At 36.0% G+C, this 24,464-nt stretch overlaps 1 protein-coding gene across 12 annotated transcripts in view; it reads left to right on the top strand.

Moving 5' to 3' along the window:
- Positions 1-24,464, top strand: part of SOX5 (SRY-box transcription factor 5) — a 995,891-nt gene that overhangs the window by 909,141 nt on the left and 62,286 nt on the right. For all 12 annotated transcript variants that reach the window (XM_059185762.1, XM_059185763.1, XM_059185769.1 and 9 more), the window contains one exon: positions 15,244-15,390. In XM_059185762.1, coding sequence (XP_059041745.1) covers positions 15,244-15,390 — 147 coding nt within the window. The remainder of the gene's footprint in view (positions 1-15,243; positions 15,391-24,464) is intronic.

Below are 24,464 nucleotides of genomic sequence, written 5' to 3'. Positions count from 1 at the left end.
GAGCACTGGGTGTGGTGCAAAAACAATGAATACTGTTACGCTGAAAAGAAATTTAAAAAAATATTTTATTTATTTATTTGACAGAGAAAGACACAGTGAGAGAGGGAACACAAGCAGGGGGAGTGGGAGAGAGAGAAGCAGGCTTCCGGCTGAGCAGGGAGCCTGATGCACAGCTCGGTCCCAGGACCCTGGGATCATGACCTGAGCCAAAGGCAGACCCTTAACCCACTGGGACACCCAGGTGCCCCTCTACTATACTTTTCATTAAACTTCTATTATACCTTCCATCCCTGTGAATTTATCTATTTATATAAGTGAAGTCAGGCAATATTTCTCCTGTAGTATCTGGTCTATTTCACTTAGCATAATGTTTTCAAGGTGTTTCTATGTTGTAAACATGTATCACTCAATCATGCACCTTCAAGAATGACTTCACTTTCAAAAGGGATACTCGTTTACAAATATGAACAATAATGGATTATATAACTTCCCAATCATAATAACCACAAGTAATAGTGTCATATGGAGAAATGATAGACACGTACTAGACCAAATGAAAGATTAAAGTCTTGCAAGTCTTTTGGGGGGAAAGCATTTAAAATCTTATCATTAAGGTAGAGATCTCTGTTCACTAATGTGTTCTAAATGTCTAGAATAATGCTTGGTAAGTTATAGGTATCCAATAAATAAATCTTGAATGAGTCAGTCAATTTAAGGCAGGAAAGGAGAAGTTACAATTGTTGATTATTTCTCTGGATTACTTTGATGATATGAGAAGAGTGTCTCATGCAATTGAAAGGGAAGCCTGTCATGATTCAAGACACATTGTAGATGCAAATTACTATTAGAGTGTGTTTCTGTTATTTTAATTGGTTTAAGAGTAATATGTGGCTTAGGTAGTGCAAATGGCTCATTTTTAATATACTTTTATTACTCTTTTTTAAATGATCCCAAGGAATCAAGGTGACTATGAATTGAAGCAAAATATAAAGTTGTTAAAATGAATAAATTACGAGTATAAATTATACAGGAAAGAGTAAATATTGAAACATGATGAGACTGAGAATGTTGAAAATTATATATCTAGATTTATCTATAATTGATTTTGTATCAATTTTAAATCATGTAAAAAAGTGGTTATGTTCATCATATTCCATTAAAAGGGGGGTGTCAGTGAGTCGTATACTTCCCATCAATTCTCCATATTATACCTAGACTAATCTTGTGGAAATGAAAATCTAATTATATTATTCCTCTTAACTGTTATAGCTCCTCATCTACCTTTTTGAACATTTCTGCCACCACAGGCGAGCCTCACTGGCCTCCTTCCAATACCCTACATTTGTCATGTACTCTCCTACCACTAGGTTATTCTGCAAGTCCTTTTCCTTTCTCATGTACATAGTTGCACCATCCCATCCTTCTGACCTCCAAGTAATCATATTTATAGAGAAGCCTTTCCCAATCTGTCTGACCATATCATAGCTCTCTCTTACATGCTCTTCCAACACCATGAACTGAGAAGTAAACCAAACTGAAACACTTTTTACCGTGGCCAAGAAAAAGGGGAAGATGCAAATGCTAGAGAAAAATGTCGTCTTGGGTACTTCTCATGTCCTTCTTGTACCACAATGGTGGTCATATAGTTCTTATCATAAGAGCCCGGGCTCTGTCAGCAGGACGGTTAGAATTGCCCTCCCTGGGGTTTTCTAAGCCCCAGAGCCCACTACTGTATTTTTAAATGACCAGGAAAGATGTTCCCAAGGCTTTGGTTAAGAGTTACGAGCTCTGTAAAAAGACTTGGATTCTTACTTATTCTTTGCCTCTTACTGTGTATCTTTGGATTAATGACTTTTACTTTTCTCTGTGCTTCAGTGGCTTTCACCACAAAATAAGAATAGTATCTGGTACCTAAGTTTCAGAGAGAGACAGCACGGGCCTGGCACATAGTAAGAATCCCATACATTTTAGCTATTGTGATTATTTTTGCCGCTATCATCATTCTGTGTCCAGATTTCTCTTAAAGTTTAGACTAATTTAGTTTATCTACCTAAATAATCAACATTAATATAATATCTAATATTTTCTCAATCATAAAAATTTACAACAGAAAAATGAAGGAAAAACTAAGGGAGAAATCCATAGGAAGAAGTCTTTGTAATTTTAACCCATGTGTGTTGTCTATTAGTATCAGCAGTAAAACAGCTATAGGAAAAAATGTTAAATGGCCACGCTTTCCTCAGGGAGGGGAGAGTTCTGTCACAGTGGCTCAAGAAGTCTTTGACTCTTGAAGCCTTTAACCCCTGAGCTTGTCAACTATTGTTGGTTCAGAGCTTAGGGAAAATCCCTGCTTCCACTGGCCAGCAGGTAGGGGAATCCCACTGCAATAGAGAGAATTCATCACATAAATGTTAAGTTTGGAAAGCATTTTTAGTAGTAACATTGTTACCCCCATATGGTAAGTCTGTATGGCACGTAGTAGAAAGGAAAACTTTAAGGGATACCCAGACTTCTGAAACTACTAGTTGTTTAATCTTTGTCAAGTTATCGAACCACCCCCACTGAACACACAGACTTGTTATGGTGATCCCTGAAATAGCATGCAGACTTCTAGCAAAGTGAGTGGCACTTCATAGTCCCTGAGAAAAAATCATGGCTCTTGCACTGCCTCTTCCCATATGCGCCAAGTATTTTCAAGCTTCCAGCAAGTATGCAATCTGGAAGTATATATTTTTTTAATATACAAACTAATATATAGTCTGATTTAATATGACTAACACTCAATCTCTCTCTTTATTGAGTAAAAAATGCTCACTATTTTTAATGTCTTATTATTACATACCACCCCCAATCTATTGGAATAAAATGAATGATGATTTCACTGTTGTGAACTTAGTCAAAGATAAGTGATTACTTTAAAAAGCAATCTTTCTGATAATACTCAGCTTCCCTATATTAAATAAAAATATTTGGTGACAACAGAAAACAGGATTTTTCCCTCTGCTAAACAAGCATTCTCTTCTTACTGTTACTTTGAAAGGAATTTCAGCAGAGCTTTTTGTCCCCCCATAAATTAAACCAATTAAAGCTATGAGTATAGTCACTGATATATAAAAGATTCGCAGAGCTTTCCAGCCAGTATCCCCTTTACCTTGCCAAATGGAGATGTATTTACTGGTTAGTGACCTCAGGAATAGATGCAGAGCGTTCTTCCTCCCACAGTCATGAGCAGAAAGTCTGGAGCGGCATAAAAAGGGTCAATCGAATAGGTCATACATCATATGGGGAGGCAGATGTTGGAACATATTGTAATGGATTACTGTGCAGTACATGAAGATGGCTTGTGGAGTAGAAAAAACGAGGAGGGAGTGAGAGAGAGAGATAAACTATCAGTTGGTGTTTTCTTGCGTGACTCTCTCAAATATATCTGGATCTTTAAGGAACAGCTTCAATTGTAAAAGTCAAAATGTTTTTTCTAACTATTCAAAATTTATTGGTGTATCGCAAGATGAAGAAAGCCTTTTAAAATCTAGTACATGTGAAGCATTTCTTATTTATATGCTTCAGTCTCTGCGGTGTGACAGAAACAGCTTGAGAGCATCATACCTGTGAAAAAGGTCTTACAATTTAAGTAAGTTCAAATGTATTCTTTAATTTTTATCAAGATGCCATCTTCACACCCTATCAACACTCCACCCCTCATTGATAGCTCCGCATTCCATCCAAGTATCACACTGAGTGGGACTGAATTTGGAATAAAGTAATAAAGATTGTGTGTTATTAGCATTTGGTGATAGCAGCTTTACATAGATAAGGCTGTAGCAACTGCACATGTATTCACGATAGCTTTTTAATGGTAAAACTGCACTTTGGCCAGACATAATATTTTACTTTTGTATTCCAGAGTTCCCGAGACATATCATCCAGTAGTGTTACATTGAAGGGGTTATGGGTCATAATCACAGTAGTTTCTGCCCTCGGGCCCCTCCCAGCCAGCCCCTAGCTTCCTCAGACATGCTTTCTGAGGGACTCAGCTATTTTCTTGGAAGGCAGGAAGTTCCCTTCCTCAAGTGGGTAACATTGATTTTCTCCTTGTGCCTGGTCCCCCCACCTTCTAGAACCGCCCCCCTCTAGATGTCAGGTGATCCTCCAGCCTTTTGGAGGCTTCAGCCACTGAAGTAATTTCCTTAAGTAACCTGATATTGAAACTCTTCTATTCCAGCAGCTTCAACTTGCTACGTTTTAAAAAATTCTGCGTCATTGATATACTGGCTATTAGTTATCTTCCATTTGGACAAATCTATAGGAATTATGAGTTTACTTACTCTTTCAGTCTGAAACATTTCTTTCTTGACCTCAAATTTACTTAGGAATTAGGTCCAATTATCCACAGATTTTGGATCTCTCACGTTGTATGTACTTACCTGAAATTGCTTCTCCAAGTGACTCTAGTTCCTCATAGAGAGACTCTAGCTCACTGCCTTCTCTCCCTTGGGAAAAAATCCCCAACTGGAACTCTAGACTGGAGATTAAGTGACAACCCTTCCCACTTCCCCTGCAAGTAGGCACCTTCCTCCAATCACCTTTCCCCTTGGACTGTGGTAAAGAAGGTGAAGCAGCAGGAGAAATGCTTCATGCCCCTTCTCCCCACCCTACTTCTAGGAGTTAACCATCAAGGAAGTCAGGAGAGAACCCTACCCCAACCAAGCCTTTCACCCTCAAAAGTCTCAGTCTTGAGAGCTAGTCCTATCTAGTCTTTATTTTTTCCGGAAGTTACCTTCATGCTTCATAAAAGTGATCAACTCACTTGACCATGCTGGTGTACAATGAGTGCATAGTTCTTTACAACCTCGACTGCATAGGATTTTTAAAAATTAAAGAATAAAAACATTATCATTGTGTAAGTATATAAACTTATATGAGTGGAAAATGTGTTTATTTGTGCTACTCTTTTACTATCATTGTGTTTTTATCATTATGAACATTTTCATAATATCTATACACTGCTATTAAACTGGACCCTCACTCAGTTTCTCTGGTAGGCTTTGCTGTTTACAATCAAATTTGAATATTAAGAACTCTTACAACCAAGAGTAAGACTACCCGTTTTTTAGAAAGAACAAAAATCTGAGTAGGCATTTTACCAAAGAAGACAGAGAAATGGCTAAGAAGCACAGGAAAAGTTGCTCAGTGTCATTCACCACTAAGGAAATGCAGATTAAAACTATAATGAGATACCAGTTCTCTCCTACTAGAATAGTTATTATCAAAAAAGACAGACAATACTAAGTATTGATGATGATATAGAGAAACTGGGACCTTGATAACACTGCTGGTGGAAATACAAAAACGATTCAGTTACTTTGGACAAGTTTGGCAGTTTCTTTAAAAAGTAAACACGAACATACTCAATGACAGCAAATCTAGTCCTAGGAATCTGTGAGTCAAGAGAAATGAAAACACACAAAAGACTTGTGCAGGAATGTTCCATAGCAGGGTTGTTCATGGTAGCCTCAAGGTAGAATCAATCCAAATGTCCATCGACTGGATGAACACATACACAAGTATGATATCTCCATACAAAGGAATACTATTCAGAAGTACAATAGAGCAGGGCAGTAATACATGCTACAGCATGGAGGGACCTCAGAAGCAGGACACCCCGTGAAAGAAACCGATGTCTGTTTGTTTGGGCTCTTTGACGACTGCTCGAGTAGTGGGCACTGTACAATAGAATAACCACACACCCTGCCTCAGAGAAGCAGCAGGAACTTAAGTCTCTTATTTTTAAAAGGGAAGGGGAAAGTCTGTTTTCTAAAAAGTGCCCTCAGTAGTTTATAGGAAGATCTTAAATACATATAGGCCTGTTTTGTTGGTTGATTTAAAGGTTAACTCTGTACTTTGCATGTTCTGTTTCCTCTGCCTGGAATATCTAACTTTATCTTGGACGTTTTTAAAGAAACGTGTCAAGCAGGGCTGGGAGCCATGGCCCCTTCTGGGCCCTACCTTGGAAGGCATTTGCAGGTCAGTCACAGACAAGAAATTTAGGCCATCTAGGGCAAAAGCGAAGCATCTTCTGTTGAATAGAGCTGGGGACAGGGAAAGAGGGAGTGCAGGCTGTGGGTCTAAACATGGAGCCCCAAAGAGATCAAGAATCTAAGTTCAAGCCTGCATTCCTGATTATTTGTATGTGGGCTGGGGGGAGAATATTCATAATGTAGGAGAAGCTGGGTGGCCCAGTTGGTTAAGCATGTGCCTTTGGCTGAGGTCATGATCCCGAGGTCCTGGGATCCAGATGCCTGCTTAGTGGGGAGTCTGCTTCTCCCTCTCCCTCTGCCTGCCCCTCCCCCAATAGTAGTCTCTCTCTCTCTCTCTCTCTCTCTCTCTGTCAAATAAATAAACGAAAAATCTTTTAAAAAATATGCATAATATAGGGGCGCCTGGGTGGCGAAGCTGCTGACTTCGGCTCGGGTCATGATCTCAGAGTCCTGAGATCGAGTCCCGCATCGGGCTCTCTGCTCGGCAGGGAGCCTGCTTCCTCCTCTCTCTCTGCCTGCCTCTCTGCCTACTTGTGATCTCTCTCTGTCGAATAAATAAATAAAATCTTTTAAAAAATATGCATAATATAAAATTTACCATTTTAACCATCTTTAAATGTACAGCCCCTGGCATTAAGCACGTTTATACTGTCGTGCACCCATCACCACCATCCATCTCCTGAGCTTTCATTTTCCCCAAATGAAATTCTGTACCCATTAAAGAATTAGGCCCCTTTCTCCTCCTCCCTCCTGTCTCTGGAAAGCACCATTCTTTCTGTCTCCGTGAAGCTGAATGTTCTAGACTACCTCACCTCATATATATGAAATCATACAATATCTGGCCCTTTATGATGGGCTTATTTCACAGAGCATAACATAATATCTTCAAGGTTCATCCAGTAGGTATCAGAATTTCCTTCGTTTTTAAGGCTGAATAATATTCCACTGCTTTCCATCCCTCCATTGATGAACACTTGGTACTCTTCCACCTTTGGCTATTATAACTAATCCTGTTCTGAACATGGGTATACAAATACCTGTTACAATCTCTGATTTCAGTTATTTGGGGTATATCCCCAGAAGTGGGTTTGCTGGGTCATAGGATATTGCGTATAATTTTGAGAGAAAGTAGCATACTGTTTTCTGTAGCAGCTGCACAGTTGTACATTTTCACCAGCAATCAACAAGGATTCTGATCACTCCACATTCTTGCGAACATTTGTCATTTTCTAGTGTTTTTGTAATAACCATCCTACTAGGCATAAAGTGGTATCTCATTGTGGTTTTCATTTGCATTCAGGGGTTTTGAAGGTATGTTTGTCAAGATGGGAGAATGAAATGTTTTAATAAACACTGCATTAGCTTAGTTTGTGAGTTTCATAAGTTAGTTCATATAAAGTTCATAAATTGGCCATGTGAGTTTCTCTTTGCACTTCTTCCCTGGGACCCAGCAAATTTAAGGCCTATCCCATTTTTCTTGCAGTATACTTGAATAACATCAAAAAGAAGAAACTGTTAGCAAAAGAAGTGTTAGGGAAAGAATTCCACGTTTAAACTCAAGTTTCTTTGATAATTTTCTGTGAGGAAAACATTATGAAAAATAATGTGCAATGCAAATTTATTCACATTGAAACATGCTGATATGTTTTGAAAGATTTTCTCTAGTACATTAGTTTCTCTTTAAACTCCACATTTAAGTTACATTAAGAAGCTGAAATTAAGCTATAAAGATAACACTTATGGAGCCTTGAAATTGCTTTCTGAATTTTTTCCCTCATAAATGTTACTCCTTGTTTCTTCCCTTAAAAAAACAAACAAATGTTTTTCTTACACATCACATCTAACGTACTTCTTTCAGGTCTGATTTAAATTTTAGGAGTTCACAATGACCTATTTTAAAAATCATAGGATAAATGACGATACATGCATTTGAAAATCTCTAATCCAAGTAGTTAACACATTGTGTGTATGTTAACTTTTACTGCTAGATATCAGTCCCTGGACTTCAGATAAAAATCTTATGCCATTTCTGTACATGCATTTGAACTTTAAGAGACTATTAATTGGGGGGAGGGGTAGCTCTATAATGTTGTTTTTGAAAATTTAGGTTTATACATGTTTGCGTGTGTGAAAGTTTAGAAGTGACTACTACTTATTTTCTGAGTGAGGGCTTTCTTGACCCGCACGGCTGGTGAAGAACTTCAACTTCCATCCCTATCCCTATTTAAATTCTTGGTCTCATTTGATTAAATATTAAAAATATGTAAAATTCATTTATACAATGTACCTCTTTTTTTTCCTCTCCTCATGTATGGATGTTTATATGATACTTCATTTGGAGAAAATGATTCTACTTCTAGAAATAATTTTGAGCAATTAATTTAGCAAAAATTATATTAAATGGGTGTGTATGTAGTCTGTTAGCACTCCTCATTCAGATAATGGCAGTATACATGTTTACCAATTTACTTAAAGAATTGGTATGTTTTATGATAGAACATTCAGGAAAGTCAACATTTCCAGTCATGATTTTAATTTTTTTTTTCCTTTACATGCTTTTTGTATGCAGCTTTCCTATCTGGTATGATGAACATTGTGATTTGGAGAGGAGAGATGTGAAGAGTCAGAGAAAGGGAGGGTAGAGGTAAAGAGAGAATGGTGGGCGTGACTTATTTCACACTATATTCCCAAAGAGATATGTGTCCCCATCTTCTACTCCATGCCTGCAGTAGAGAAGGTAAGACAGATGGATCAAACTATACACCATCCTATGGTACTAGCTCTGAGTAATTGCTAGTATGTTGTGTCCTCCCTGTCTCCTGTGCCTTTATTTAGATTTCTTGGGCACATAAAAGGGAGACCTGATAATAGATCCCAGTTCAAACAGAAAATTTAGCTTTGAACCAACCAAGGAGAAAAAGATCCTCAAAAAGAGCTTCTATCTCACAACTATAGCCCCTACTAAATACCTCTTTATTCTTTGAATAATAAGTATTTAGGATCCAGTGAGTAAATAGGATATATCAGAAGGCATTTATCAGAAGGCATTTCCTATTTGACTTTTCCAAAACAGTAAGAGTATCTCTGTGCTTGAACTCCTGGTTCTATTGTCTTTTTAAAAGATATTAACTTTTTTTTCTAATAATCCTTATCCATTTTTTTTCTGGTTCATAATTCCATATTGACTTCATTTACTATTATGATTACGGCTACAGTAAGTATATGATGCTATATTTGTTCTTACGCTGCTAAGATTTTGAAATTCATTGTTTTTTTTGTTCCTTTGAGTTAATGAAATAAATGGATGAATGGGAAGTTTTTATCAACATCACCATTATGCCTTTTCTCTAATTCTTCAAGTAGCAAAAACATGCCATTTCCATTCAGGTTTTAAAAATTTGTGTCACAGTCACTGCCATCATTAAAAATATATTAAATACATACTAGACATCTATGTTTGTTAAAAATTAATGGTATTATGTAGTCATTTCAGCCTTTATTTATTTCTACTTTTCCTTGCCTTTAGGATTTTTTGAGAAAGCATTAAATAATAGAGACAAAATCCTTGCCTTCAAGGAGTTTACTAGTCAGTAAATGGTTTGAGGGACCAACCAGTAATAGATATTTTTGTCAGTGCATAATGGTTTCAATTCAAATACTCCAGATGGCATTTGGGCCTTAGGGTAGTAGCAACGGGAGATGTTGTATTTTCAACAATTTGGGGAAAATAACCTATTAAGGAAAAGTGGCAAGAATTTACCATCTTAAGGAAGAAATTAAATAGTCTACCTTAGAATTTAAAAGTCTCTTTTGTGGAACTTCTCTACCCCTTGCCCTGAGAAGTACCAGCCACTACCTTAGTATAGCTGAGTAAAAATGGCTGTCTTGGGAAGAAAATACAATTGTATTTAATTGTGGGTTAAAAGCCAAGTTGTTGAAATACAACTGTACTGTTTCCCCCCAAATTAGCAGCAGTTAATTAGCGTAAGTTAAAATATCTGTTCCTTATCATCCCATCAGATTTTTGTTTTGACCCTACACTGTACCCTTATAGCTCAACAGGTAGAATGACTACTAAGGAACTATCAACCCACTGCCTAATAGTGCTTTGATACATGTGGTACATTATAGCGTGGGTGGGAGGGGGGTTACTGATTAGGTTTAACTAAAATAAATATAATTCAAGCTCCTGTTGTTGTAGATACACTGTATTATACTCTTAATACTTAAAAAAAAAGTTTAATGAGCTATACTTTAGGGGAAACCCATGATGGAATGATTCTAACATTTTCACTATCACGATACCAATTACAGGGAAGTCTCTCTGTGTGACTTAGTTCTTTTTTTTTTTTTTTTTCAAAAAAAAAAAAAAAAGAAAATACGTGTGTTTTAGCTGTTATGCAAGATAGTATAATGACTTTATACACAAATGAGAATATGTGATACATGAATACTTACATATTATATCTGTGAAATAAAGACTCGATAAATTATACTATTCACCCTGTTCTTCTTTTCTCTTTTCGCCAGTTAATTTGTAGTCATTTATGTGCCGACTGTGCTGTGAACTTGGTATCATTTTTTTCCATCTTCATTTCCACAACTGTTACTTCAACTCAAGTTACCATTAAAATTATTGCCACTAAATGTCGATAAGCTCATAACCGATACCCTGTCATATCTTCATTCTAGTTAAAACCATCACTTATATTGCTTTCAAAAATTCAGTGCCTTTCTCTTGCCTACATATTAAATTTAAACTCTATCTTTATTTGAAGATCTTATATAAGGTGAACTAGCTTACAAACCTAGTTTCTTAGGTCACTATCCTTTCTCCCATTCACTGTTCCACACATCTTCTGTATTCCCTTTGCAAAAGCTACCTCATTACTGCTCCTGTACCTTTAAATTTTTCTCCCTTCCTAGAATACCACCTCCTTTTTTACTTCCAGCTTAGCTACATCTCTTCTATGAAAAATCAGTTCACACTGACTCATTTCCTTTCCCTTCACACCCTTAAAAGTGGTGTACAGTTATAGTACACTTATACTCTCATTGTTTTATGTTTATCAGTCTTGACTTAGAGAAAAGACTATATTTATACATTGCTTGTATCCTCCACTGTACCTAGCACGGTCCAGAGTATATAGTAAGAAGTCAGCGCATTAGTCAGTTCCTTACTTGGCATAATTAATTAATTAATAATTATAACTATTGCATATTGATAAAGCTTTCTTTGCCATGTGTTTTTCCAAGTATTTTATACACATTATGTGATTTATTTCTCATAGCAACCATATAAGCTCAGTTTTATTTACCCTGAATTTTGCAGATTAAAGAATTGTGAGGCTCAGTTTAGTTGCCCAAGGTCACTAGTTCAAAACTGGTATTAGAATTGAGGTTTGCCTTACTTTTACTGTTTCAGTAGAAGTACACTAGAAGTAGAAAACCACAGGTCCTTGAAAGAGTTAAGACAAAAATGTGGTTTTATAGAACAGTTTGAAACAAAATGAGTTTTACACACACACACACACACACACACACACACACACACACTTACAGACACATGAGCACCCGGAAGACCATAAGTCATCAGTGGATAGATTCCAGCTTAATTTTATGATTGTTTTCTTAAAAAAAAAAAAAAAAGGAAAAGAAATCATTGTCTGAAGTAGGTATAGGAATAAAGGAAGGGAAAGGGAATAGGAAAGCTATATTTTAAGTAATATAAAGAGCAGAAAACCTAATGATCTGTGGAATTGGGGAGCTTTAGAGATTAAAATAAATCCATAACACACGAGTTGCAAGGTAAGAGTAAAGTTACTCTGCAAGGCAAAACAGTTACTCTGTTAGTCTGGTTAACCTTGTGAAGTGAGTGCTCTCTTTAAGCTCTAGCTGTTTATGCTTAGGATCTCCCAATTTGTTTCTGATGTTTAGAACAACCTAACTTTTTCATAAAAGTATATTTATCATAATGCACCTTATATTTAATTCTGGGTTTATCTGCAATCTTTTAAAGAAAAATGTTAGCCAGATTTTTGTTTAAAAAATTTGTATAGTTAAGATGCAGATACACACACAATTATAGGTGTATAATGTGGAAATGGGTTCTGTAATTCACAGGATGCTTTTAATTTCAGGTGGCCTTCCAATTGCCACTACAGTCTATGACCCTTCCATCTCAACAAGATCAATCAGTCATTTTGTGATTGTAGATCTCATTCAATACAAATAACTATTGTTATTCTTGATTTTGGTTCAAGAGCATGTAATAAGTGAAATAAAATACTCATCATGTCTTGATTCCCTTGTTATAAAATTAGCACACACATGCATAGATAAATGAACTTAATTTTTTTAAATGTTGTATTAAAATAAGTCACAGCAACATTTTTTTTTCTTTTTGGTATGTTGCCCAGCCTTACATAGTAGCCAGCTATGAGAAATACAGTCAGCTTCTTTGAAACTACTGAAATTTCCTCTTACCTTGTGAATTAAGTTAGGACCCAGAAGTCTTAAAATTTCTGGTTTATTTTACCTGTGCAGACTTGAAGTGTGTTAGATTCTCTGAGACTTGAGGCCTTTTTAATGCTTCTGTAATGTAATGTAAATTTAAGGAACACATATATTTCACACAAAATAAAATGTATTAGAAATAGATCCTACTTCCAAAACTTGGTGAAGCAGGAGAAAGCCAAATATGAGGAAAGGGATGTGGGAGATTGAGAGGAATGAAGAGCTACCTAAATGTTAACCATACTCTGATTGACTAATACGCATCTTACATTTTCATCATAAATTACTTTAGATCTCTGTAGTCCATAAAAGTACCAGCAAAGTGGGTGATACCATACTGTTCTTGTAAAAATATTTAAATGGGTCTATCTATTTTACAAAATAGAGTTTTTTTTTCTCAAAAGCATCTGTTAGGACAGTTTAATTAAGATAAACCTTAATTTCATAATTAAAAAGATAAAATAATGCATTTACTTGAATGAGGGAAGAATGTGTATGACATTTTTTATTCCAAGTGTATGTCATCTGTAACCTTTAATTTCAATAAAGTATTTCAGAGTATGTTTATGCTTGTATTTTCAATTATAGTTCTTATACTTCTTAGAAATTGTGGGTCTGTCTATAGAGATTGATATTTGAGTATTGAATCACCTCTTGAGTGATTGTTCCATCTATTTAATTATCTAAATAATACAAATAGTCAATATTTTTTCAAATTATGAAATAATTCTTTAATTATCAAATTAAAATTTTGCATACTTTGTTCACATTTTTCTTTTTACCTACAGACATTAAAATATCTCATCAATCTTTAGTAATTATGAAGCAATCTTAAATTCAGTGTATACTAAACCAGTAATATAGATTGTTAGCTTCTAAGAATAATACCCACTGAAATAGTTTTTAAGGACAAGGATGAAATATATAATATAACATGAAATTTATAATATATAATATAACTATCCAGGCTATTTTTAAAATGGCTTTTTTTAATTCGGTATATGAAATTTAATACATATATTTGGACAAAATTTTACTATGCAAAGTGGTGTCTTGGGACATTATTTTTTTTATTAACATTATATTTTTTATTAACATCATTATTTTTTTTAGTAACTTCATAAACAGCTTAGGATGAGGATAAAAAATACTATTTTTCTGAATTGTAGAAAATAATGCAAAGGTTTTTAACATAAGAGTGGGAAATGGATCAAATCTGATACTTAAAAAAATGATAAACTATTGTATTTGACATCATAACCTTTTACTCTAATTTATGCAGTCTGAGACTTATGAATTAAATCATAAATTTTTCTTTCTCACAGACTGAAATAAAGAATATAATTATTACAATTTGTGGCCATGCACGTGTGCGTGCACACACACACAGAACTTGGAGAGAAGGAACACTCATTGATAGTACAAATATACTCCTCTGGTGCTTCTTTGTCTGAAATACATCTTATGTTAATTGTCATTTTTAAAAAACCCATAATTTTATCAATAATTTTAATGATCTGTTTCATTTAGACCATAGTATTTGGAAACTGTGAATAATGTATGTGTATTTTCATGTAACTATATGCCTGCCTTCAGTTTTCAATATTTCATTTCTAAAGAGACCTCACTTATCAGGGTCTCTTGCTTATCCTGAGCAATTTTATCCTTTTGAAATTTCTTTCAGAGAAAGATCAAGATAAGCTATGTTACAGTACTTAACTTTGAGAGCTTTTTTTCTTTGGTATAAGTTATAGCTTGAATACACACATACACGTTAATTTCTTTTCCAACCAGATCTTAAAATGTTCACAAACTGCTAAATGGAGACGAAAAGAGAATTAACCTAAACATTTGAGGTGACTATTTGAATCTTAAGCAACCTCCTTGTTTAAGATACCCTATCATATGACAATTATTATCAAAGTGAAATTTTCTTTTATTATTAAATTGATTTGTTGAAGAATTTTTTACTGGTTATTTAAGAAGAATTACTATGTGGTGACTTAGTGGAAGATTGCATGTTTCAGACAGAATTCTTAAAACCCTAATCCTCAAGATAATTTCAGTTTTGTCTGTGTTTATATATCATGACATAAAGTGGACTTCTGGCAAGCATCCAGTTAATTTTTTTCAGGGTAGGTAGACTGACCAGATAATGTTCTTCAAATACACTCCTTTCATTCTCCTCAATGGCTTTTTTGTATTTCTATACAACCAATGATTAGGAAAAAAAAAAAAAAAAAAGCTACAGGTGCCCATTGCAACAAGTCAAAAAACTGAGGTATTACCAAACTTAAACCCATATGGATAGTAAGAAAATTACTTTGCATATGAAGCTGTGTCCTTTTGTAGCACACTGTGCCCATTTTAAAATGGAGCAAAAAGAGGTCTTGACCGAATATGGGACATGCTTGTCTTCCCCAGACATTGGGAAAGAGTAAATATGAATGTTATTTGTTTTGAGTCCCTGGATGTCCTGAAGCTGAAATCCCTTATATGTGTTATCTGTCATTTCTCTTCAGAGAAGGAAGTCGTGAACATTGAGGTGACAACTTCTTTCTTTACATGTTCCAGCGCCGTAAACAAGAACACCCCCACGTCAGAATAGAGGTCCTTCCGAGAGGTGCACTTACTTTATCACTGACGGTCTTTCTTCCCTCTCTCCTCTCTCCCTCCCTGCCTCCTGTAGCAGCTGTATGCTGCCCAGCTCGCTGCCATGCAGGTATCTCCAGGAGGAAAGCTCCCAGGCATACCCCAAGGCAACCTCGGTGCTGCTGTATCTCCTACCAGCATTCACACAGACAAGAGCACAAACAGCCCACCACCCAAAAGCAAGGTACCCTTTTGAAGAAGCTACATGTCTTGCCATTTAGAGTTTAACTTTTCCTTCGATGACATTTATTGAATATCTATTATGTGCCTGTATCTGGGTTAACCTCTGGATCTTCAAGGAGACGAGAGTCTGGTAGGATTGATAAGGATCAATAACACACATATATTTAGCCATTCATTTATTCAACAAGCATGCCGGGGTAGCTAGAGTAGGAAACATGAGTGATACCAAGATTTATTAGATAGATATGCTCTACTCAGCTAGCCTACAGTCTTACAAAATAGATAACCATATTCTGTGGTACAAAGTCTTACAGAGTTACAGACAAGTGCTTTGGAAAGTATTGGGACAAAGATGTTACCCTTGATGAGAGATCCTGGGAGGGGTTTTCCAAAAAAGGGGCACCTGAAATACAGATTAAAATATGAGTACAGACAGGGCATCCAGGAAGTGTTTTATTGAAATGTCAGTAACTGTTATAATGAGGCGCAGTATGGAGGTAATTTTAGATATATCATTCATTGATGGGATTTTCATGAAAGATATGAAGATAATAGTGTTAGAAGTAAGACTATTTAGAAATAGTTTTGTTATGGGAACTAAGGAAGCATTCTTCTTCTTATTATTTTTTTTTAATGAAGACTGGCTCTCTGGGCTTTGAAGATTAATTTATTTATTTTAGATAAAGAAAGAGGGCACAAGCAGGGGGTGGAACAGAAGGGGGTGAGGGAATCCTCAGGCAGATTTCCCACTGATCGTGGAGCTCAAAGTCCACGGACTCTGAGATCCTGACCTGAGCCGAAATCAAGAGTTGACCGCTTAACGGACAAAGCTACCCAGGCACCCTCAAGGAAACATTTCTTGAGAAAACATGGAAAAGGGTTGGAAAGGAAGAGAGTCAAACAAGTTATTCTTCATCTTGGAAGAGAAAGGCAGAAAAATTTAAATTTGAAATGTTTTTGTGTTTGTAAGATCTCAAGATCTTAGATGATAATGTATTAAACTCTCTGTGAAAAAAGATGGAGGAGTAACCATAAAGTATTTTTCCCTGAGATTACTCAGGGAAAAGACACACATATTTTCTATTAGAAAGTATTAAGGAGAAAACTGACACAGGTGATTTACCCTCAAAATAACAATGTTTTGTCTTTCGCTGGATTACCTAGAAAATTGTTCCTGTTCTCCCTTCCCCAAATGCCATATTGGAAATATCTAAAGAGTAACAGGGTTGAGAGTAGCTTCAACAGTTGAAAGAAATACACAGAGAAAAAAATTTAGGAAGTATTGAAAGAGAAAAAAAAAAAACTCCCAAGAATTTATTTTTAATCCTGTTCTAGTCCCCTGATAGATGCCTTTCACAGTAATGTATTAATTCAGAGGGTGAATTGGGAAGGCGAAGGGATCATTTGAGAACATATACTCTGGCTTCCATCTCCCCAAAATTCTTGAGGCCTTTTCGTATTATTAAGAGGTAAATACATTTCAGAGTACAACTTAACCTGGACAAAGAACTTTGACCGTGATTCACCAGGAATATGTGCAAATATGTAGTTCAAATTATTGTCCCCACTGCTAGGACATTACAAAATGTACAAACTCCCCTTTTAAGATCTATTCCAGCTGTGTAATGGACCTTGCATGTTCTGTACTTCATGTACACCAAAGATCAGGTCTGCTTTTCTTTATTATCACAGTAGAACATAGTTTTTAAAACTTGGTAATAATTATAACATTTGTTGAATAAAATTGAGTTTAAATTTTTTTAAGATTTTATTTATGTATTTGAAAGAGAGAGAGATCACAAGTAGGCAGGCAGAGAGGCAGGTAGGGAAGAGAAGGGGAAGCAGGCTCCCTTCTGAGCAGAGATCCCCATGCGGGGCTCGATCCCAGGACCCTGAGACTATGACCTGAGCCAAAGGCAGAGGCTTAACCCATTGAGCCACCCAGGTGCCCCAAATAAAATTTAATTTTAAAGCAATGGTATATTGGGGTCTTCATGGACCAGAAGTTTTAATATAGTGCATATACAGGTTAATTTTGAGTAAAATAAATAGCTGTAGCAGCAAAGTCACTGTCACACACAAATAATTCTGTGAGATATTATTCTGTTTTTTTTAACCTTGATTTATTAATGTGATTTCACATCATGTTTCATAATGATGCTTTACATTAAGACATTTCATTTTATGATTTTAGAGTATATACTTCACTTGTAAACATCCAATGGGATTTTTCCCTTACCTCTTAAATAACTTTTGATCATTAGTATCTTCTCCCCAAATTAGTTACTCAGTAATCATGAAGCTTTTGATGTCAGTCAGCGGCTTATGGGTCTATTCATTCACTCATTCTTCCATTCAAAGGTTTACTGAGCCGTTGCTACAATGATAGTTTCCTTCAGTAACCATGGCAAACACCCAAGTGTTTGAAGGTTGACTTTGCCAAGACTGGCACACCGCTTTCTGAGTTCTGTGGCTCTAGTTCATAGAACCCAGTAGACTAGGTGCAGAGGATACAGATACCGATCTCAGTGAGAATCTTCTTCCATTTTCTATAGTTTCATATACCTCCATTTTTCCACACTAGTGAAAAAGTGAATTATGTTTCTATACCTATGGTTATACATGATTTTAAAGCATATTTTACAGGTTACCTTTAACTTTTTAAAAATCAGCCTTTGTGAATTTCCTATCATGTAAAATCTAAGAAAGCTTTAGATGGGTTTCTTCCCATTTGCAATTGGGTAAAATGCATAAAAAGTTTGACCAACAATAAAGTGCCACTTTTTAGGTAATAACACAATTTGATAAAAAATTTCCCTTCTTTGCTCAGTGTCCACTATCATACTGGCTACAACCACTCTTATTGTTAGAAAAGATGTCTTAAATGTGCTTGTGTTTTAGCTCAACACATTAAAACTAGACCAATAAATATTGCTGTTGTCATTTTAATGAAAAACATGGCCAAAAAGATAGAACCAACAGTAAATAAGGAGGACCCATTTCAATACATGAATTTAGTATCTTGTAGCTTGAAACTGACATTTATATATGGCATTATAAACATTTTCACTTCATAAAGCTATTTTACTTATGTGAAATAGCTATTGTTTATTGTTATAATTGTATTTTTAAACAATCAATTCTTAGTGTCCTGGGGGTATTTTTCTGTGTGTTTTATTGGTGAATTTTGTTATCTATTTTACTATAAAATAGAGTTATTTTATTAAGGGGCTTTATGTGACTGCATACCTAGGCAGTGTAAACCAAACTGATGGTTTATGTTTAAGATCTATTTATTGTTTGGAACAATGAAATTGTCAGTCACATCTAGGTGATGATGTAAGAAAAATGATCTTATTGGCAGCTGTCAAAAATCAGCCATGTTCTTTGGGTTTTATTGCCTGCCCTTCTTCCTAGGTGTGCCTTTGCCTTTGACTCACAACTCTAGAGAAGGACACAAACAAAACTTATTTGCAATTTGCAAAAAATGGAAGGGGGGGAATAAAAAGGAGGGGGCTCCAAAAGACTGTAAAATTGTACAGCATGAGTCCTCTGATGCATGCTGTTTTCAATCTGCTGTGTGCCAGTTGGAGGCTTGGGGAGTGTGTGCGCGCACGAGAAAGGATAATGCTGAGAAATGATAGAGTGGCTGTGACCTCCAAGCTCAGCCTGGAAATCCAAGACATTGATTTCACTTAGCATTCCTGCTGAGAAATCTGGCGGAGTTCAGTTGTAATAAAAGAACAAGATTCTGTTCTAATGGTAATGGCGTATGACAGACATATCACTTTGTCTGTCCTCAGCACCGGAGAGAGGAGAATTGGAGAAAGGTCACCTGACCTGCCTGTGGTGTTGTACGAGTGCTGTACTGAGCTTTGAACTGCCGCCTAGGAACATAATTATTTATAATATTAAATGATAAAGAAACCTTTAGAGGGTTCACAGTGAACCTCTAAAAAACAGCAAACAGGAATTGTGTTCTGTAAATATAAAGACACAAAAAGAAATCCGGTCTCTTCAAAACCTGCACTGGAGAATATGGGGTAGCGTTGCATGTTGAGTGATATGTCCTTGAACTTACTGTTTATGAACTATTTTCATTAATACCTAACACATTGCCATTGTTTAATCTTTCTTTCTTTTTTTTTTTAATGCCTCAATTTTATTGGGAAAAAGCCAAGAATCTATTTAGCCAACAATTAGAAAGTTAAGGTCATCAGCAGGTTTTTAAAATTTCTCAGGTGTTACATACAACCCTTTTGAACACATGCACACTTGTCTCTTTAAAAATTAATTAATTTTTCCCCCTCTGGATTCTACTCCAGGACCATTCTTTTCATTAACCAACAAAAAGAAGTATAATTCGCTCTTCAAAGATACTCTCATATCTCCTTGTGTCCTCACAGCTAGCTTATTGCTGAACTTTGGTAAATAACTTGAAACAAAAGTATAAAATCAGGAAATTTTGTGTATAAGGGATCTTGTTTAAAGGAAATATTAGAAATATTACCTCTCATATTAAGGAAAATTATTTGGTTAAGGTATTGTTTAGCTGTATTGGTCCTTAAATCTCATACACAGTATTATTGCTCTGAATCTGTTTAAATTCCTCGACAAATGTTTAAATTGATTTGTTAATAGTGTAGCATTTTGCCACAGGACTGATTAATGGATTAGTGACTTTCAGTTTCCCACCAACATATTTCCTTATTTATAAATGACTTTCTGAATTATTTGTTGCAGTCTTTTTAAAACCTAGATAGCCTTCTCTGTGACAGTAACAAACCTCTTGATAACATTTGTTTTGTAAGAATAAATTATTTCCTCTAAAAAATAATAGAATCAAAGTCAGCCATAAATATACTTATCTTAGGAGGAAAAACATTTTTACTCAATTTCAAGCACCACTCACACAACTGTTGGTAATGAATGGAATTAGAACCCCATGTTACTGAGGAATTCTCGTATGTCGTAGAGGTGCTGACTGTCTGAACTACGCATTTTAAGTGATTTGTCATTGTAAAAGTGACCATCTCTTGGAAAAATCAAAAGAGCAACTTGTAAATACTATTAAGTGTCTCAGAATTTGATGAAAACTTGGATACTGCCTGCAACAACCGTGAGAACTTGGTTTGAAAGCTGATGATAAGAGAGAATTCCTAGGTGCTTTTCTTTTACCTTTGCTCTGACCCTAGTCATACTCCTCAGTGGTCACAGTTGTATCTCTGTCAATGATAGCAGCACATAGATTGTCCAAATCAATTCTTTTTTGTTCTTTTCACATACTTCTAGCAGCGCAGTTCCCATTTGCTCTGCAGTAGCAGCTGGGAGTTTTGACAAGGGAAAGAAATATTTTCCAACAAGCCACAAACAGCCCTAGCCAGCTGATCAGACACAACAATCAGATTCTTTCAGCTGCAATATCCTTATAAATATTGCTTCAAGTTCAGAAGCAAGACTTGCAACCCTGTTGTTATCAGATCTTGTTTCACAAGTGTAGCAATGAAGATCTCTTCTGATTTGGTGACCAGGTACTTGTGATAATGTCAGACTTGCCAATGACTCTTATTAAGGCACCTATTTTGTGCTGTAATGGTACCAACTGCATAGTTTCGTGCTATCAAATAAGCATTACATCAGTACACACGCATCTGCAGGGTAGAATTTTATAGCTTAATTCCCTGAGTCACCACCTGTGGTTCACATACAAGATTATGTAGCATTATGTTGGGAGCATGAGAAATCAGAGGATAATCATGATTCATCTTAATTAAAAACTAGTTCTAACAGGAGATTTGGGATATAAAGCTTTTTGCTAACTTTGAGATGGTGTTCTGCAATGCCAGTTGAGGGGAAAGGCTGAACCTAGAAGTACACATGCAGTGTAAGCACAATTAAGTTGAACCACCACCAACACAAGCTATATGATAAAAGCATTCTTTCATGATAAAGCACAAGAAATCAAAGAGATTTCTTAAGTTTTAAACGGCCCAGGAAATGCTAAGGCCTTTCCTAGGAGTACATCCATGATGAAAAGTTTGAAAAACACTGTTCAATATGATTACAACTTCATTCAGTGTTTTTTTTTTCACGTTTTATCTGGCCGTGAAAAAATTTTGAGTGGTAGTAGTCGCTAGATATGTAATTTCCAATATGCACAAGTTCCTAGAATATTAGTATTTGACTTTTCTTAGACCTTTTCTAGTCAAGATCACAAATAATCATTCTTGAGGACACTGGGCTGAAACTGACCTCTGAGTGTGATATCTCTAAATAATCCAGAGTAATTAAAATAGTGTTAATGAGAAAGGAACTGCCATTCATCTACAAATGTAAAATCAGATAAAATCACTGGTCCATTGTGAAACTGTTGGGCTTCGTACTCTTTGCAGAATTCATTTTTCCTAAAACTTCAGTTACAGAGGGGGATGTTAGCCTCAGCTAATTATAACCACATTCAAATTGTCCATTTTCTACTCTTACGCTTTAAATACTCTGGCATATCAATTAAATGCTTGAGTCTCCCCAATACCTTGCTCTGTACAGCTGCTTTGTGCTTTGTTAAAGAGCTGTTGAACACCCTTCTCTCTCCGGTATGTCAATATCTGTGAAATAACCATTTTGTGAGCCTTTGAGATGTGCTATGAATGTGTCATACTCAAGAGGTAAATTCATTTGAACAGAATCACCCCGTAGAGTTGAACGGGAAATGTACCTATCATTATTATCACTTCCTGGGTCGGACGTACGTACAGTGACTATAACATAGTGGCCCTGTCATTTTAAATAAAATAGTTTTCCTTCTTTTCTGCAGTCCCATGTTGCTAAACTGAAATATGTTAAATGAAGTGTTATCAACAGAACCCCTGTGATGAGCTTCCTCCCTTCCTTTTCGTCTGTATTCCGTTGACAGGAAATCTCAAACAGCTAGGTACTTAAACAGAGGCTTTTCTGAACACAGTGGTGTTAAATGTCCAAGTAGGTCATTTGATGGTATATTCTTATGACTCAGGGAAAGAGGAGTTGGTGACATTGGTAACATAAAATCAGCAAAAATTATAAAACAAAGAGATAGACCAATCATAACCATGGCTTTTTTTTTGGTTTGTTTTTTTAAAGGCAAAGTAGACAGAGGGATTTAGGCAGTGTTCTTTGAATTCAACTGTCCTGGTCTGTGTTCCCCAGTTTACTGAGTCTGTTTTGACAGGAAGCTGTCTTGAACGCAGCAGCCAGTTCTGATGAGCCGTGTCAAAGCTTTTTAATAATGCAAACCACGGGGAAAGCGAGAGGCTGTTGAGCACGTGCAGATGCCCGAAGACCCACAGAATCATGTTTTCTCAATGAAAGTTGCCCTCTAAACTAGATGCAACCCAGAGAAGATTTACCATCCAAAAAGCTGTGACTGTGGCATTTTAACTTTATAACCAGGCAGTTAGAATCAAAATAACATAGATAGGGAGGAAACCCAGCAAGAGGAAAGGATGTCCCTGTGTAGGAGGAGGATCTAGTTCAACCTCAGTGAACATCATGGCTGGAGAGGATTAAGTCGTTACTATGTCAGAGACTGAGAAAGCAAAAGCACACGTCTTTAGTTACCTCTCTCTTGAGGAAAGTGTTTATAATTTCGGCTTCCTGAAATGTACTTCAAATCAGCTCCAGTGCTTTATTTTCTATCCTGAGGAAATGATCAGTGCGTCATTTGAGCTGATGATTGACCCCTTTCCATGTGTCTAGGCCATACGTGGGCTGGGACTGTTTGAGGGGAGAACGGAGAAGAGAAACCATGTAGGACTCCTCTCCCCCTCAGACGTGATTCTCTCTTTATTTCATCAAATATACCTGTTTACACATCTTTCTTATTCATTAACAGGATGAATTTTAATGGTCTCTCTCACAGAGACACACCAAAGTGTAGGTATGTTTTTAAAATGGACAACAGGTATCGGTGTCTGATTTAGATTGATGGAAAGATAGTAGAAATATGTATTCCTTAGTTATATTTTTTCAAGAGATTTTTCTCTAGAGGGAACAAAGCATTCTTCAATATTTTTAAACATTACAAAATGGAGAGTTGAAAGGAAACACAGTAATTAGATGTGGATGTAAGAGTCAAAAAAAGTAAAGAGAGGTACCATTCTAAGCTGAAGACAAGTTCAAAACCCAGCGTATTCATACAGAAAATATCAGACATTTTATTTATAGACGTGTAGAAGCTTAAGTAAGAAGAAAAGTCAGAAGGTATTCAGTCCAACACACACTAACTGCCTCACGAGGTCACTTTACCACCTCTCCATAAGGTGGCATTATTTTATTCAGCGTAACTCCTAATGTCGCAATACTCTTATTTAAATAGAATTGTAATCAGCTTTCCAGGGTTGCAGCTTGTGGTTTCACTGAACGACAGTTATATTTGTTAGTACTGTTTCAGTTACAAGTAAGTTCACGTGAAAAGGAAATGTATTCACACATATTATATAGAAAAATTATTCTGACTTCAGGTTTGGTTTAAGCAGGAGCCCAAACAGTATCCCATGGAACTGTTTCCTATCTTAGCTCTGTTCTTTTCTCATTCTTAAAGGACTGGTCCTTTTCAGTGTTGTATAGTAGTTAACATCTATCATTCACTGATTCAGCAAGTATTAAATTCATGCCTATTGTGTGTCAAGTTCAATTCAGGGCTGTAGAACTACCCCTGAGAGCTGTAAACAAAACAGTTTGTCCTCTTAAGATCTTGCACTCTAAGAGGAGCAGACAAAATGGGAGCAATTAAACAAATAGACCATTTCATATATGGTTAAGTGCTGTGAAAAAAATAAAACATAGTATAAGATAAAATTCCTGGGGATAAGCAAGGGAATCTTCTTGAGACAGAGATATAAAGCAAATCTTGTCTGAGACCTAAAACATGAAAAGAAAAGTACCTGCAAAGGTCTGGGGGAAAACTATTCGAAACAGGAGAAACAGCAGTTGCAAAGATCCTAATATGTGAGTGAGTTTGATAAATTCGGGGCTTGGAAAATAGGCTGGAGTAGCTAGAATGCAGTGAACTTGAGGGAGAATGATAAGAAATGAGGT

Source organism: Mustela lutreola, chromosome 8 (genome assembly GCF_030435805.1).
Source record: "Mustela lutreola isolate mMusLut2 chromosome 8, mMusLut2.pri, whole genome shotgun sequence".
NCBI classification, from domain to species: Eukaryota; Metazoa; Chordata; class Mammalia; order Carnivora; family Mustelidae; genus Mustela; species Mustela lutreola.
Note: the sequence above shows the minus strand (reverse complement) of the source record. Positions and strands in the feature narration are given on the sequence as shown.